This window comes from Xiphophorus hellerii, chromosome 2 (assembly GCF_003331165.1).
Source record: "Xiphophorus hellerii strain 12219 chromosome 2, Xiphophorus_hellerii-4.1, whole genome shotgun sequence".
NCBI classification, from domain to species: domain Eukaryota; kingdom Metazoa; phylum Chordata; class Actinopteri; order Cyprinodontiformes; family Poeciliidae; genus Xiphophorus; species Xiphophorus hellerii.
The window spans coordinates 4,068,269-4,086,676 of record NC_045673.1 but is presented as its reverse complement, the minus strand read 5'-3'; the positions used below and the strand labels follow the sequence as shown (position 1 = coordinate 4,086,676).

Here is an 18,408-nt window from a genome sequence, read left to right as displayed (position 1 = left end):
TACCGACCCCATTTTTGTGTTGGGTTGGGTAATAGAGTCAGGCTGGGACTGCATGACTGTACTGTTAAAGTGAGCATGGGGTTGTAATGTGGAGTGTTTGATTGTTATAGACTGAGTGTGACTAGGTTTAATGCGTGCACAAACATCATCTAACACACTTTCTCCAGAATTATCAGTAGCATCAGCATTCGTTAGCTTATATATCAAATCATTCAAATCCAGCAACCAACCCATACCTTTGTCTTCCCTCTCGAGTAAGGCATCAGACTGCAAAAAGGAGATGGCAAAGTCCATGCAGCTTTCTTCATCGTTTGGGTCCAGTTCACCTCCATACTGGCTATTAGTAGCAATGTCTTTTGCCACCTGATAAACACTGTTGCTTGGGAGTTTGAAAAGTTGTTTCTTAATGTTCCATATTAACTCTTTGCGAACCTCTGCCATGGTGTCTGGTTCTACTACAGATCGGTCCTCCAGTTCAGTCCTCTGATAAATTATACGTTGTCCTCCAAATCAATGAGTTGACTCCTCTGAAGATAGCGTACGTTGTCCTGTGGATCAGCAACTTGGCTCAGCTTCAACTAGAGTACGTTGTCCACTGGATCAGCAACGTGGCTCAGCTGCAGCTCGAGTGCGCTGTCTTCTGAATCGGCGATGTGGCTCCTCGGCGATCAGCTTACGTTGAACTCAGGATCAACAGTGCAGTTCCGGTGGAGGATCGCGGTGCCTTCCCACTCTGATCTTCCACTTTGGACACCCACGGGTTGACTCCTGGCCTTCAGCTGTGTCACCTTGGTCACGTGGTTCTGGTATCTCTGGATCTTCTCCCAATATTTTTGATGAGGAGATCCCGGACGAGCCCCCACAGTTTGTTACTCGTCTCTACTTATAGTGACAAATATAACAAATGATGTTTTGTTTTGTTTTTCCGTTTTTTTTTCTTCTTCTGAAGACTTTCTGCTTTCCCTTGATCTTGGAGAGCCTGTAATGACGAACAGTCAGTGAGAGAAAGAAAGGACAACCGCCGTCTTCTTCCCCAAACTCTGTCTTTATTACAAATTATTGAAATTATGAAATTATTAACATTTCCTAGAACAATCACATTCCTGTGTCCTTTCTTCTGCTACAAAAAACCACACACAGCCTTCACCTGTGTAAAAAGGTATCAACTCTCACCAATCAATCCAGAGTGCAGCGATATACATTAAAAAAACCATTTCTCAAATAAGAGGATTAATTATGTTGAATACTGCAAGAGGGAGATGTAATAATGGACAAAACCTTAAGCTCGCTCTAATGTGTTTTCAATAACTACTGTCCGACTGAATAAACTACAGTTTAATTGATTACATAGCGAGGGAGAAAAAGTAAAGTCTATAGTAATAATAATAATAATAACAATAATCATAATAATAACTCCTTTTTAACAGATAAAACAACACAATGTATCTCAGGGTACCAATGTTTAATCGGGGAGTGGAACGAAGCTAAAAAAAGATACATGTAGCGATCTTCAGAACGGCCGTTATGCGACCGTTGTAGCTAAAATGTAGCTAACTGCGATCCTAACAAATCCTTTTTTTCTTTATTTATTTTCAATGTTTCAGCACATCTATCAATCAAATTACAAATCATATCCAAATATACATTGTTACTCCACATTTTTAAAGGGGGGGCAGCCCTCACCAGCTTCACACTACTAACCTGTAATGACGAACAGTCAGTGAGAGAAAGAAAGGACAACCGCCGTCTTCTTCCCCAAACTCTGTCTGAAGAGCGAGGGGCGGGGCTCCTCAATTCCGGTCTCCTGGTGAGACGTTGCCCGAACCTTCGTTACCCCTTTTTTTGTTTTTTTTTTTTAAAACCCATATATGTAATTAGTTGCGATACTATTAATTTCTGTGTGGTGGCGTATATTTTCTTAAACAGATTTTCTGGACTATCACCAAGTGATAATTAAATTCTCCCACTTTATGGTGTATCACACTTTCAAAATAAAAGCTAAACTAAGCTGGATTTTCGTGGCTGCAGCTGCGTTGACATGCTGCAAAAACACAAAATTTTACCAAGTATTTTCTAGTTTCTGGTGCAAATATCTCAGTACACTTGAATTAAGACAAAACTAACTTTGAAGTAACTTTTCAGCAAGATATTTAGGCTTCTTTTAACTCAGTGGTTAAGTAATATTGCTGAAAATTACTACTTCCACTGGCTGATTATTTCACTTGTAACAATATTTTTTTCCCATGTTATAAGTGGAATAATCTGCCATTGGAACAAGGATGTTTTCATTAATATTAAGGAATTATTAACTTTAAACAAGCTACTATATCTTGCTGAAAAGGTACTTGTCTTATTTCAAGTATACTAAGATATTCCCACCAGTACGATGGTGTATTAGGGCCTCTGTAGATAAAAAACAATAATTAAATTTCCACCAAAAAATTCATAAATGTTCTTTAAATTTCCTTGGAAAAAAAAAGAAGAAAATTTCTAAAAAGTTAGTTTTGTTTTATTTCAAGTATAGTAAAATATTTGCACAAATACTTGGTAATATTTTGTGTGTGTGTGGGCGTGTGTGTGGGTGTACCGGAGGTAAAAAGTGTGTTTGTATCGGCGAAGCGGATGAGAGTAGGTTTCAGATGTTTATCTGCCTTCCTTTTCTCCTTTGTGTTTTTGGAGGATTCACACAGTGACCTCTTTGTTTGGGACAGTGAGTGCAGCCCTCCAACCCGCCGGACTGCGGAGGAAAGAAAGCCATTTCCTGTAGAGATAGAATAAGAGACATGGAGGGAGAGATGGGATGATGGAATGAGAGTTGGCGAGAGGAAGCGAATCAAAGATTAAGAAAGAAAAGAGATGCATGAAGAAGAGGAAGGCCATGAAAGAGGAGAAGGGAGGAAAAGGATGAGCTGGACGATGGAATGAGTGAGTGAATGAAAGATGGTTGAAAAGGTCAGCGGTGCGGCTTATTAAATTCCAACCAGGTCAATTTAATTCAGGAGAGGAGGGGGGAAACTCTGTGCTTCTGGAACGAGCTGTGAGAAATTTGAAAGCTGGCACAGGTGGATCAGATGTCTTATTTTTCTGACTCTTCATTGACCTGCGTTGCTTCATGTTGTCCCACAGCTTGAAGTGAATAAAGTGACCTGAAGCAGAATGAAGCAAAGGAGATCGTTCCCATGAGAGTCTGAAGATTTTCTGCTTTTCATATATTATGATTCTACAACTTTTCCACTTGTGTTCTGGCTTTCAGCTCATGATAGTTTTAGGTTGTTTTTCCCACCTGATTGGGGACCAAAGTTGCAACATTTGATACATTTTCAGCTGCTGTGGTTCTCTATCACAAACCATCCAAACTCTTTGAAAAACCTGTTTCCCTCCTCGCCTGTGGGGGCGCTGCACCAAGAACCACAGAAGGAAACAACACGAAAACCTCTGAAAAAGACACTGAGCGCAATGTCCAGAAATGATGTGGCATCAGATTTCAGCGTTTGTAAGGTTTCTATTGTGTCTTTTGACAAAAGAAGACAAGCATTTTGCGCTGTGCCGCTAAGCTAACGTGTTTGTTTTGGTTGTATTTACCCAGAATCCCCTGCTCTGTAGTTTGCTTCCTGCTAGACCGCTTCGAACCAGAGAGGAGTTAATTTCAACCGAACTGAGACCGAGATTTGTAGGTGGACCAGTTTGCTTTTTTAATCCGTTCACACCTCCACAACCGAACCAGCCTTTCTAGATAAATGAACGTTTGATTAAAGCGGACTAAACAGGGCTGGTGTGAATTCACTCTTAATCATCTCAATCCATCATTATGACTCTTGAGTGTGATTCAAATGAGACAACCTGTATTTGTTTTAAAGTTGCACTAAAAGCAGCCATGTTTGCTTTACAAACTTCACTGTCCAGCTGTCTTCTCATAGATCATTGACCTGCATGTTTTACATGCAGTGACCCGCAGGTCGTCCCGCTGTAAACCATATTAGACGGTTTGCAGCAGTGAGACAGATGTGTTCGGTGATTTGCATAAACAAACATCTCTTATTTCCCACTGCAGCCGTTGACAGCTGCTAGCGAGAAGTCTTAATCTGCTCAGCCCTCAGAAATTTCACTGCAAAACACAAAGTCTGACCACGTATTTCTGGTCTAGTTTCTACTGCAAAAGTCAAATAAGGCAAAACTAACTTAAAAGTAACTGTTTAAAAGTCAAAAATGTTCCAGATTTTACATTTTCTGAGTTTCAAAGTCGAAACTTTTTGACTTTTTTTATAGAAAATTTCTGATTAATCTCAAAATTTTAAAAAAGTTTTTTTAACAGTAAATTTTTGACTTTTGAAACACGGAAATATCCTTGTTTTTTCTAGAAAATGTTTCCTAGAAAGTTTTTCAGCAAGAATTTACTCGTTTTATTTCTATCTACAATGGCAATAAATACACCTTTGTGTTAGTGTAAATATCTTAGTATTCCTGAAATAAAACAAAACTAACTTACAAGTAACTTTTCAGCAAGAATGTAGTCTTGTTTTAATTCTGTAATGTCTTAATATTAATTAAAAACTTCTGGTTCCACTGGCAGTTTCTTTCCTTCATCAAATCCTTTGTTATAAGTGAAATAATCTGTCAGTGGAACTCGAACTTTTTAATAATATTAAGGAATTATTTTCTTAAAACTATATCTTGCTGAAAAGTTACTTGTCATTTGTTTTTTTATTTCCAGTGAACTAAGATATTTACACTAGAAACTAGACAAAAACTATGTGGTAAAACTTTGTGTTTTTGCAGTGTCTCAATGCAACTGCAGCCACAAAAATCTGTCAAAGTTTAACTTTTTTAAGCAAATCCAGAAGTTTTAAACAAGAAAATCACAAAAATCTTACCAAGTATTTTTGGTCTAGTATCCAGTTCAAATATCTTAGTTCACTTGAGATAAGAGAAACTAAGTTCCAAGTAACTTTTTAGCGAAATATGTGGCTTGTTTGAAGAAAATAATTACTTAATATTTATGAAATTGTATTTATTCCATTGGAGATTATTTCACTCATAACAAAACATGTTTCTGATGTTATAACTGAAATAATCTGCCAGTGGAAGTAGAATTTTTTCATCAATATTAAGGAATTATTGACTTAAAATTAGCTCCTACCTTTCTATAAAGAGAATTTTGTCCATTTTTTCAAGTGTACTAAGATATTTGTACTAGAAACCAGACCAAAAATACTTGGTGAGGTTTTGTGTTTTTGCAGCGTTCCTCCTCATCGTCACCATCAGCGACGGTTCATCCCGACGCTGAATGAGGCGAACGGAGGGAGAAAATGAAAAATCAGCTGCCATCATTTGCATTCAGGTTTTATCTGGAAGGAGGAGGGCGTTTTCCAGTCCGATAAGGAGAGGGCGTCGCAGGCTGCACTGGGGGGGGTGATTGTTATACGTGAAGCGAGTTGAGGGGAAGAAGGTAGCTCTGGAGTTCAGCCGCTGTGTGTTTGTGCAGCAGCAGCACAACGTGCAGGGAGGAAGAGGAGGGCGGTTATAATATCAGACCAAATAATTAGATTCGCTATCGTGGCGGCGGCAGCAGTGCGGGGGATCAGGCAGATTAAAGCCGGGGCTCGGAGCTCGTTAATATTCATGAGGGGACCGGGGTCCGGGCGCGGGGCTTAGACTGCGGCTCAAAGACTCTCCACTGGCTGATGGGGGCTTAAGGCGGCGCTCTCAACCAAGATGAAGCTCCGCCGGGGGGGAGACATCCAGCTGATAGATGGAGAGCCAACGGATGGTTCAGGTGGCGGAGAACACTGCAAAAACTCAAAACCTGACCAAGTATTTCAGGTTAAGTTTATAGAACAAATAAACTTTTCCATCCCAGGACCCCCAAAGAGTGTTAAACCCCACAAACACAGAAAACGCTACAAAATATGTAAAGAAACATCAATTTTTAGGTTCATTATTACACTCATGTAGCATAAAAGCGGCCTCAGATTGTCTGGTTTTAGATAGCTATGAGAACATTTTATTCCCAGATAATTCAATCTTTCCACCAAGAAAAAACCTTTTTCCATGTTATAACTGAAATAATTTGCCAGTGTAATCAGTACTTTTTCATCAGCATTAAGAAATTACTGACTGAAAACAGGAAGTCTTGTATTAAAGTTCTATGGTGTATTAGAGTCATCTGTAGATAAAAAAGGAGTAAATTTCTGCCAAAACATCTGATATTTTCCTGGAAAAACCTAAAGAAATTTCTGAAATTGAAAAGTCAAAAATTAGCTAAAATTTTTTTTTGATATTTCAGAAATGTTCTAGACAAAAAACCTCAGTTTTCTGAGATTGAAAAGTCAAGAAATTTGCTGGGACTAAAAAACTCTGAAAACTTCAGAAAATGTCCAAAATTGTAAAATTTTGAAAATCAAAAATTTTTGTCTTCTGTAAATCAGAAAATGTCCAAAAGTATAAAAAATTCCAACTTTTTTTCTAGAAAATGTCTTCAATTTATCTAAACATTTCTGAGATTTTTCTAGCAAATTTTGGGAAAACAAAAAAATCTGAAATTTCAAAGACTTTTTTTTTTTGTCACAAAATCTTTTTTGAAATTGCAAAATTTCAGCAAATTCTCAACTTGGCAAACTCAATAATATCCATGTTTTTTCTAGAAAATGCTAAAGAAAATATTGAGTTCTTTCTAGAAAATTTTTAACATTTGGTGAAATTTTGGGTTTTTCTTCTGAAGGAGCCAAAAATCTGATTAACCTTTTCAGCAGCAGCTGATCAGGACCAGTTTGATTGATATCAGGACCAGTTTGATTGATATCAGGACCAGTTTGATTGATATCAGGACCAGTTTGATTGATATCAGGACCAGTTTGATTGATATCAGGACCAGCTTGATTGATATCAGGACCAGTTTGATTGATATCAGGACCAGTTTGATTGATATCAGGACCAGTTTGATTGATATCAGGACCAGTTTGATTTATATCAGGACCAGTTTGATTGATATCAGGACCAGTTTGACCATTTGGAGAGCAGTTTAGACTATCAGACTTGACGTTTCGGGGTTTTTCTCTCGGAGCATTCCGGAGCTGCGGCCGTGATGAATCAGTCTGAATTAGCGGTACTTAGAGCTCAGACGGCTCCAGCGTTGGGTTTCAGATTAAAACAAAAGCAGCCGTATCTCCACATCTGCGCTGCATCTTCTCTGAAACACGATCCGCGCTCTGCCACGGCGGACGCCCAGGCTTCCTCCCGGATGTCCTCTTCCTGCCGCCGCCAGCTCCACCTCAGGTCCGCCCGGTGATGACGGGGATCCATGGATCTGGGAATGCGTGGATAAATGTGTGGAGTGTTAGCAGCTGATTGAGGCTGGAAGCATCAAGCAGAGGATTTATTCCCGCCTGGTTCTGATCCGATCCCGGCTCTCACCCCAGGCCGCTGGTACCAGGATCGGCTCGGCTCATCAGGCTTCGCCTCAGGGAGGGAAACTGAAAAACAGCGACTGCCTGGAGATGAAAACAAGTTGCTGAAGTTCACAGCTTTACAGAAACTTCAGCACTAAAGAGGGTTAACTAATGGAGCAAACCAGATTCAGCAGCAGCAGGGGGAATACCATCCAACCATACATCCAACCATACATACATCCAACCATCCATCCATACATCCAACCATACATCCAACCAACCATACATCCAACCATACATCCAACCAACCATACATCCAACCATACATCCATACATCCAACCATACATCCAACCAACCATACATCCAACCATACATCCATACATCCAACCATACATCCATACATCCAACCAACCATACATCCAACCATACATCCATACATCCAACCATACATCCATACATCCAACCAACCATACATCCAACCATACATCCAACCATCCAACCTACCATTCAACCAACCATCCATCCAATCAATCATCCATCCATCCATCCATCCATCCATCCATCCATCCATCCATCAATTCAACCAGCCAACCAACCATCCATCCATCCATCCATCCAACCAATTATCCAACTAACTATCCAACCATCCATCCATCCATCCATCCATCCATCCATCCATCCAACTAACTATCCAACCAACCAACCAACCAACCATCCAACCATACATCCATCCATCCAATCAATTATCCAACCAACCAACCAACCAACCAACCAACCATCCATCCATTCGTTTCGTGTCATCTCTATATTTTACTGAATCCTCTCTGATCTCAGATTGTTTCTGTTTTTTCCGTCTCTCTTTGATCTCAGCAGCTGAACGTTTCTGTGTCAGAAAAGATTTTTAAATCAAAATCTTTCAGAACCAAACAATCAGTGAACACTGAACATATTAATTTATTTATCTGGCCGGAAACAAATTAAAATGCTGCTTCACGTCCTGCTGAGGTAATCTGATAATTAAAGCTCTAACATTTAATAAACCAATTACTTTTATTATTTTTTTATTATTAGAAAAATCTGTTTAATCTTTATGGAGCCAAAGTTAACTAGTGTTTTCTTTTGAATGGATTGTTTTAAATATTGCTTTTGGACATTTGTGGAGGAAATAATCGCCAGTCGCAGCTTGTTGGGCTTTTGTTCAGCCTTAATGTGACAAGTTCAGAAACATTAAACACTTTAAACAGCAGATTTGTTAAATTTTCCACAAATACATGGAAACATTTTCGCTCTGTAGTTTAATTTACACCTGAAATGTTACGCTGCAGCTATTTCCTCCCAACCTGGTTGACTTTATGTCACATTTTTAACATTCAGATTATATGTGGAGAAAGTTTTTTATTGAAATAGTTTGTTTCCATTATATAAAAAACAAGCCTTTTAATGGGGAGTGTTGAACTTTCCCATCACGTCAACTCTGACCTTTCTGGGCTGTTTATGATCAAATCTGTGTGAATGTCTCCTCCTGGTGGAGAAACGACGGTACTGCAGCTCCACGTTGAGCTGCTGACGCAAAGTGGGAAGAAGCCTACTTGAAGAAGCATTTCATGTATTTCTAATATTGTAAAAGAAAAAAGGCTAAAGTGGTTAAATGAAAAATCTGGAGAACGTGGCAATTTTTTATCTGATTAATTGTTAAACAAAAAAAACTTGACTTCTATGCTAATTGGTTGGTCTAATAGTAAATGAAAGATTATATGTAAATGTTTGTGAATCAACAGTTTGTGTGTTTTGTTTTGTTTTGTGAATCTGAGCTCGTAAACGGGGAAATGTTCGCGTCGCAGCTGGGAGGTTGTCAGGAAAGTGTGTTTGGTTTTTATTAGCGTTTTGTTCCAGGATGAATGAACAGATTTTAAATCCTGATCTGGTTGTGTTTTGCTGCATTGATTTGATTGTTATTTCTGGATCAGATTTTGATCTGCTGAGGATATCGGAGTGTGTTTGTTCTCCCCTCATACCTCCACAGGATCTGCATGTCCAGCCTCTTTGTTGAGCGTATCCGCTCTGGATCTTATTAACGCCGCCGGCTGAATGGCCGCCTCATCAGATCCTCTCTCTCCTTCTTTTATCTCTCTCTCTCTTTTTATTTTTTTCTCTGCCTCTTTGCCCGGCCAGAGCTGCGCTCATTTCCTTCTCTGACCGTAATCGTCATCAGCGGCTCTCCTCCGGCTCTTTCAGGGTGTTTAATGCCGGCGGTGCGGTCGCTGTTCGTTCCCAGATCGGCGTCGTTAATGTCGGGGATAATCTGCAGGACGGGAGGCTGTAAAGCTGCCCAGTTCAAGCTGAGCGGAGACACTTGAAACATACAAAGGAAGGAGTTGTGTTTGATTATTCCCAGCGTTCATTAAGAGGCTGAGCGAGGTGCACGTTTACAGACAGAGTGATACCTCCTGCAGCATTTCCTATCTGTGCTCAGGTGTTAACTTGGGCCAAAAGGAACAAGTTGAAAGCACGAAGGAGCCACGTTTTACTTTTACTGTTTATTTTTGCAGTTAAAAATGCAAAAAATATTTTATTGTGAATTATTTTCTTTTTACCTGCTAAGAAACGAATCAACTTGTAATATTTTAATTTTAAAAATCTGGAAAAGGACCTCAAACCTGTACAGCCACACTTTGACACCAACAGGCTGGTTCTGAAATAATTCACAAGCAAACGAACCAGATCTGCTGGGATTAAATGATCAGATGAGCATAAAATACTCCAAATGTTCTGCTTTTACTTTTTATTTTAACATAACATTTAGTTTAGATTTTGTATTTATTCAACTTTTTCTCAGATTATTAGAAAAACTTCAAAAGAAATATTAGTTTTTTAAATTTATTTATTTTATTTCCTTCAATGTCAGATTAATTCGGTTAATCTTGCTTTCATTTCTGCATTTAATGCTACATTTACTCCTTCATTCCTCCATTTATTTATTGAATCTTGCCTTGATTTCCATATTTAGTTTTGCTTTAATTCCTGCAATTTCTGCCTTATTTCCAACATTCCTTCTTTTATTTCTTTCCCTTTTCCCACTTTTATTCCTGAATGTATTCCTTCCTTGCAACTTTTATTTCCATCTTTATTCTGATCTTAACTTTTACGTATATTCTTTATTTTACTCCTTTACCCATGTTTCTACCATTCCTTGCCTCATTTTCACCTCCCTGCCTTTATTTATTCATTCATTCATTTTCTTATATTCTCTTTGGTACTAATTAACAATTTAAGTTTTTGAATAAACTTTGGATTTAAAGGAGAAGAAAGAACCAATCCGTTGTTCAGCTAGTAGAAATTAAACGATGGAAAATCAAACAGAAAGTTAATCTTATGAGTTAAAAGCTGGTGCTGAAGTTTCTGGAATTGTTTCTTGCTTTATTTTGTTTCGTCTCTTTTGTTTTTAACCTGCAGGGGGCGCCATTTCTCTTCTAAGGTGTCCAGACACAAGCCTTTAAATTTTACTAAAGTTAATTTAGTTAATTTTGAAAGAAATATTGTGTCATTATCATTAAATTACTTGAAAATAGTCTCAAAACAACAATATTATAATTTATTATGGGACAAGTAACATGTTATCGTGTCAGACGTGGGAATATGAATGTTTCAGTTCGATCTCAATGAAAACTTTTTTTTTGAACCGTGTTTTTGTTGTTTGTGTGCAGAACTCGGCGCTGACTCTGCTCTGTGAACAGGCAGACTGCTGGATTAACCGCCTTCCTCTGACCTCTGACCCTTCGGCAGCCAACTGCAGCATCTACAGCCGAGGTGAGCGCTCCTCCGTCTGCCTCCGCAGGGGTCCGTCAGGCCGTCAGTCTGAGTGTAAATCTGCTGGCTTCCAGGTGAGGAGCTGTTCTGTAAGGTCACCACAGAGGTCAGGGCCGGTGGAAAGCTCCTAGCTTCTCTGTCGCCGCGTCCGCCTTCCTCTTCCTCCTCCTCTTCCTCCCTGGCGGCCCAGCTGTCTCCTCCACTGCAGCCAGCGGTGAAGGAGGAGCCTCTGTACCCGGCGGCGCTGCGCTCCGACATCCAGCTGCTTCCCCAGCAGGCCGGCATGGCGGCCATCTTGGCGACCGCAGTGGTCAACAGTGAGTATTGCCTCACTACCTACCTACTAGTTTAGTTTAGTTTAGTTTATTTCAGACAACTGATTACTCAACTGATTATTCAGATTACTGAGGCAGTATTTAAGTTAGGTGTAGATTAACTTGATAAGAACATGAACATAAGTCCCTCAAAAAAGTTTCTGAACTAAACTTTAGAACTACTTTAAAAAATAATCTTTTAAAGTAACATGAATCAATAATTTTTTCCAAACTTGCAGGAGTTTTCCTTGGTTTTGGCTTTTTTTGGATGGATGGATGGATGGATGGATGGATGTGTCCAGTTTTCAACCTAACTGTTTATATTTTCATCAAATGTTCATCAGTCATTTCTAAACCTTTAGATGTATTTAAATATACAACATGATTGAGTTTCATGTTGGCAGCTCAAAAATACAGACAGCTATAATAAATAATAAATACTACTACAACAGACTGGAGCAAATTGTCGTCATGTCAGCAAAGCAACGCAGAACGTCTGAAAGTAAAAATATTGTTTTTGTCATCATAAATGAAACTCCTTACTTTAACAGATTTTTCAACATTGAAAAGAAAACATTTGACTCACATTTTCAGATGTTGAGTGCTTCAGTTTTTCACTTTTTGCACTTCAGTCTTAAAGATTTATGGAAAACATCATGTTATGTTGTAATGCTCAAATGGCCACTAGATGGCAGTGTCACTCTGTAAGAAATAGATGCTTCTATGGATTTTCTAATAGGCTTACAGACACTTCATGCAGTTTCACACTGTAGGAAGTCATTATAGGTGATTGAAAATACATAATAGAACATAATTAATGTCTGTAGCAATCATGGATCATTGTTCATTGTTAAGGTTTGGATTTATAGAGTTCAAATGGACTTTATGTCAATAAAGTTGAGTAACGGATCCTTTTCTCTCTCTGAATTTCTGTTTTTCTTGGTCAACAGAGGATATTTTTCCATGCAAAGACTGTGGGATCTGGTACCGCAGTGAGCGGAACCTGCAGGCCCACCTCATGTACTACTGCGCCAGCCGGCAGAAGCAGCCGGCTGCGGCCTCTTCGCCCCCGCAGGACAAGCCCAAAGAGTCGTACCCCAACGAGCGCATCTGCCCGTTCCCACAGTGCAACAAAAGCTGCCCCAGCGCCAGCTCTCTGGAGATCCACATGCGCACACACAGTGGTGAGAGACGTCTCTTGACGTGTGGGGTGGGCGGATCGGTTGGAAGAGGTTAACTTTCCCTTCACCGTCTCTTTCCTCAGGTGAGCGTCCGTTCGTTTGTCTCATCTGCCTTTCAGCCTTCACCACTAAAGCGAACTGTGAGCGCCATCTTAAGGTCCACACAGACACACTAAACGGCGTCTGTCACGGCTGCGGCTTCGTCTCCACCACCAGAGACATCCTCTATAGCCACCTGGTCACCAGCCACATGGTGTGCCAGCCGGGATCTCGCAGTGAGGTCTACTCTCCAGGACCAGGCCTTCCTAAACTGCCCCTCTCCACCGGTACGTCCAAATATCATTAGCTGTTTCTATTACAAATGTGTACAAAACCTTTCCAATCTCTGATAATGTGGAAAAAATACTTTATCATAATTTCGATTAGGGTTTCCCCCAGGGTATTATAATCCTGGCAGCCCGCCAGGCTTTACTTGCCTCCCCAGCAGGGTAAACATTGATTATGTTAGATAGGGTTTTTATACACCAGTATCGGTGATAGTAAGGATATATTAAGCTAGTTTTACAATTGATTCATGGAACTGGGAGGGGGTGAGCACCAATTTCCTGTCAACTTTTAAAAAAAAATTAACATAAAAATGCAATGGGCAGCTGGCAGACTGTCTTAGCATCTACCACTGGGATTAGCAAGTTTTGTTGGGGAAACCCTGGCGTTGCTCTCGTGATATCATCAAAAATCATGGATGTAAACATTTACATGACATATTTCAGCTGTGGTGTTAGCGTTCATCATCTATCAGCCATTAGAGGAGACGTTGACGTATCATTTGGGCGTTGGAGCAATAAACCAAATTTACTTAGGAGTGGCTACATATACTCAGTGTTTAGGGGAAATAGTAGTCAGCAGATTTACAGAAGGGCTATGGACTCAACACATTTAAATCACAAATGAACGTTGGATGAACTGTGCGATGCTGTGAGCTCTGGTGGAGCCAGCTGCTCATCATCCAAGGAGGCCAATGCCTACAAATAAACGTGTTGCTGTTTTATACAATCTGGCATAATGCGAAAAAAATGTTTCCATTGCAGTTTTGCAAAATTGTCGTGTTTCCATTAATCCAATTTATTTTGTAATGCCATTTTGTATAATTTTATGGTCAATGTAAATGCAGCTACCAAGAATTCATGTTTCTGTCATTAGGGTTTGTATTAACACTACTATCATCAACAGGTCTAAGCCCCGGAGACTCTGGTGTGGTGCTCAAGTGTCAGGTTTGCGGCCATAACTCTGACTCACCCGCCCAGCTGCAGCAGCATGTTCGGACCCACCTGGAGGTCAGGGTCCCAGCTGAAAGGAGCCCCACTCCTCGCCAGAGCACCCCCTTGTCGGCCGAGCAGCCCCAACTGTCCCCACAAGAGAGGGAACCACTAGCTTGTGTTCCCAAACCAGATTCATCAAGTCCAGGAGCAAACGGGGGATCAGCAACGCCTCGAGACTTCAGTTCTCCTGATGCTCAGACTTCAGAGCTGAAGATAAAGGAGGAGCCGCAGTCAGAGTCTGAGACGGAGGAGCAGCAGATGGAGATGAAAGAGGATGGGGAGGAGGAGGGTGTTGGTGGAGAGGATCCGGATCAAGAAGTACGAAAGACGACAAAGGAAGAGCCAACTATGAACTCTTCCTGTCAAACACCAAACTCTCCAAAGAGTCCCCCTAACCCAACCGTCAAAGCCGAACCAACCAGTCCCACACCTGGTTCCAGTCCTGCCCACGTTGGAGGATCAAGTTCAGGCGTTGCAGGAGGATCAATCTTCCTTCCCCAGTACATGTTCAACCCTGAAGCAGCCATCCTGCCACAGGCATCAGAGATCCTGGCAAAGATGTCCGAAATGGTCCACAGTCGGCTGAAACAGGGCCAGGCGGTCGTTCAGAGCAACCCGGCCGCCTTCTTCACCTCCGGACCTACCGCGGCTGCAGCTGCATCCACTGCCACTCCACCCCAGAAAGGAGCCACCTGCTTTGAGTGCGACATCACCTTCAATAACATCAACAACTACTATGCACATAAAAGGCTTTACTGCTCCAGCAGACACCAGGGAGAGGGCCCAAGTTCGGCTTCAGGGTCCGGAGTCTCTGCGCCGGCAGCTTCTGGCGGACTTCCCAGCTCGTCTCCTCAGATCGGAGCATCAAGCAGAGCCGCGTCCGTCTCTCCAACGAACTCTGAGCCTCCTGCAGGAACCGGAGTGGCAGAATCTAAGAGGTTGGTTGAGGTAAAGACAGAAACTCCTGCAGGGAAAGAAGGAGTGTCGTCCTCTTCAGAGGGTGAAGGTGGTGGAGGAGGAAGGGCAAGCGAAGGCAGTCAAAGTCCTGCCAGCGGTTCTACAGAGGACATGGAAGATGATCCTAACAAAACCTTCTGCGAGGCCTGCAACATCCGCTTCAGCCGTCATGACAACTACACCATTCACAAACGGTTCTACTGCGCGTCTCGCCATGACCCATCCAACCAGCGGGCCACCCACATGTCCAAGAGCTCCAACACCGCGGCCTTCCTTCCTCAGCCCATCCGCACTCGCAAGAGGAAAAAGATGTACGAGATCCACATGGCTCGAACAGAGGCGCTAGCTAACGCCGCCGCTGCTGCCACCACCTCCGCAGCTTCTGCTCCCTCTCCTTCCGTTCTGGGTTTGGTGGTGAAGCAGGAAGTATCTCCTGGCGGTGCAGGTGGCTCCAGCCCCGAAGGAGACGGTCCCATAGACCTGAGCAAGAGACCTCGTTTGAGGGAGACTCCTCGGCACAACAGTGGCGGCGGTATTCTCCCGGCGCTTCCTCTAACCGATTACCACAAGTGCACCGCCTGCAGCATCAGCTTCAACAGCATTGAGAACTACCTGGCCCATAAGACCTACTACTGCCCGGCCACCACTCTGCAGCCCCACACCCTGGAGCAGCTTCACAGGCTCAAGAGGTCGGCCTCCACTTCCCCTAAGAGCAGACCCCAACAGGAGCGGCTGGACCTCCTTCATCCTGCTGAGGCTAAAGCTTTGCCTGCTGAGTGGGTCGCCCAGGGTCAAGGGGGCTCCCCCAGCCCTCGCCCCTCTGCCTTACCCGCTTCTGGTGCTGCATCTCCCTCGCATGCAACACTCGCAGCCACTCCAGGAGCCGGAGCTAAAGGAGCGGCTGCCAGTTCCTCCCTAGCGGTCTGCCCATACTGTCCGAACCGGCCCATCACCTGCGACCTGGTGGAGCACTTCAAGACCACCCATGGGCTGGTCTTAACCGTTCAGCCTCCGGCGGAGACCCCGCCGCGGCCCGGCAGGGCGGTCAGCCGCAGCCCAAGCCTCAGTCCCAGGGATGGGGTCACCGGCGCCACCACCCCCACCAACCAGGCCAAGATGGCCTCCCGAGTCCACAGAGACAGCGTTAACGGACAGACCTGCAGCGGCGCTGCTTCCCCTGCGTCCCCGCAGGTGAACGGCAGCCCGTCAGTTGGGGGAGGATCGCCTTCTTCTGCCTCACCCCTCCCTGTGTCTCCGCCCCGCGCCCCCTCTCTGACTGTCTCACCCGTGCCTGAGGCTCCGCGGGAGAAGGTGGCGCCCGTCCACCTTCCCGAGAGCACGGCATCCAATCCCATCGCTGGACCCAAAACGGCGGTAATCTCTCCGGTCCAGAACGGTAACTCCCGTTTCTGCCGGCTGTGCAACATCAAGTTCAGCAGCCTTTCCACGTTTATAGCTCACAAGAAATACTACTGCTCCTCCCACAGCGCTGAACACGTCAAGGGAGCCCTCTAATCTCTCTTCTTCCCCTCCTCCCATGTCTTTCTGAGCGGATTGAACTCCGAGAGGCGCCCCCTGCTGGAGGAACCAACACGGATGACTGTTACGTCCCATCCTCTGCAGGTGGTGTTACGAACTCAGTGGTTTCCTCTCCAAATGGGTCATTTTTCACACACTAAGAGCTGAGACGCATCCTCTTCACCTTCCCGACCTGAACAGAGGGATATTTCAAACAGACTCAATCGTTGTTAATGTTTTTATCCTCTGTGCATAATGTATGTCTGAAAAACAGAAATCTATGATGCTTTTGTTTCAACACTGGCTCTTGTTTTTGTTTGTTTTTTTCTGGGTGGAAAAAGCAGAAATCATCTTGTTACTAATTTACCGAAGGATGGACGCTTTCTTTTCATACGCGCAACATTGTTTTTATTTTTTCTTCAAAGAGCAAGGGAGAAAAGAAATGTGAAATATTTATCTTTGAGTCCTCACTGATTTCACGTCGACAGAAAACTACCTACCTGTTGTCTGAGAGTATTTGTATTTTTTATTTGTATATTTTTTCATACTGTTCGAAGGCCGTGTTTGGATCAGGTGTGCTGAAGTGACTTTTCTAAGTGTAGATATGTAATATCTTACAGTAATCACTGGGATCACACTGAGCTTTGTTATTATCATGTTAGCGTTTTGTTAGCTGGTGGTGAGGTTTGTGTTCGTTATTTTTTATTTTTTTCCTTCTCTGCTTGTTGCTGATTAGATGTTCGATTAGATCGCAGCGGCTCGCTGATTGTTGAAGATGATGATGAAGCCCTACGGGTTTCAGGTTAAATTAGTTTTTACCCGGTGATGAAGGCACAACATTGTGTTTGCGCCACATGTTCCCATGCAGCAGGACAGTGTTAGCTCAAACTGTGAATACTTTTTGATTTAGAAAAGACGCATCAGGACGCAGTGGGGGCGATCCGTCACATCATCACTCGGTCTGATAGGCCGGCACTTAAAGCTGACAGGCCTGAAAAAGTAAACTCGTTTTAACCTCATGTTCCCTCAGAATACCATTTCTTCTTCCAACATTTTGGATTTGATCTGATCAGACACATAAGCAGCCTGAAAACTGTCTCCATCCTGCCCAATATTAAGAAATTAACAAAGAAAACTTTTTTTTGCTGCTGATTTAAAGATCCATTATGTGGGACCTTTAACTTGCATTTATCAGTAGGTAGAACTACTGCTAAATGCTGTTGGTTTGGTTTGTCCCCTCTCTGTTACAGTAGTTGTTTGTTGAAATCTCACCAAGTATTTTTGGTCTAGTTTCCGATCTAGTGCAAGTATCTTAACACACTTGAAATAAGGCAAAACTAACTCACAAGTAACTTTTCAGCAAGATGGAGGAGCTTGTTTTAAGTAAATAAGTTATTAATGTTGATGAGACACTAGTTCCACTGGCAGACTGAAAATCTCTTGTTATATGTGAAATATTCTGCCAGTGGAACTAGTTTCTTAATTAATTTTAAGGACTTATTTATCCAAAATAAATAAGTATCCTTTTTTTTTTTTTTGCTAAAAAGTTACTCGTAAGTCAGTTTGGTCTTTTTTTTTCCCAGGATATTTGCACCAGAACATTTCGTAGCTAGAAAAAAGAGCTTCCACCAAAAAACTCCGAAGTTTTCTAGAAAAGACAAGGAAATTTCTGAGCCCCAAAAAGTCAAACATTTGCTAGAAACAACTCAGAAGTTTTTAGATTAATTTCAGAAAATTTCTAGAAAAAACCCCCAGAAATTTCTGAGCTTGAAACGCTGGAATCTTTTACTTTTGAAACTCAGAAAATTTCCAAAAGTCAAAGATTTTTTTACTGCTAAACTTAAATATGTTTCATGTTTTTTCTAGCATATTTCTCAGATTAATCTTTCTAGCAATTTCTTTTATTTTTGAAACTCAGAAATTGAC

The 18,408-nt window shown here is 42.1% G+C and overlaps 1 protein-coding gene across 1 annotated transcript in view; it reads left to right on the top strand.

Moving 5' to 3' along the window:
- zfpm1 (zinc finger protein, FOG family member 1) overlaps positions 1-18,210 on the top strand; it is a 117,064-nt gene extending 98,854 nt beyond the window's left edge. Inside the window, exons 5-9 of the mRNA XM_032580858.1 lie at positions 11,091-11,193; positions 11,268-11,510; positions 12,458-12,691; positions 12,772-13,014; positions 13,919-18,210. Of these exons, the coding sequence (XP_032436749.1) occupies positions 11,091-11,193; positions 11,268-11,510; positions 12,458-12,691; positions 12,772-13,014; positions 13,919-16,479 (3,384 nt within the window). The 3' untranslated portion in view covers positions 16,480-18,210. The remainder of the gene's footprint in view (positions 1-11,090; positions 11,194-11,267; positions 11,511-12,457; positions 12,692-12,771; positions 13,015-13,918) is intronic.
- The last annotated feature ends 198 nt before the right edge of the window (positions 18,211-18,408 follow it).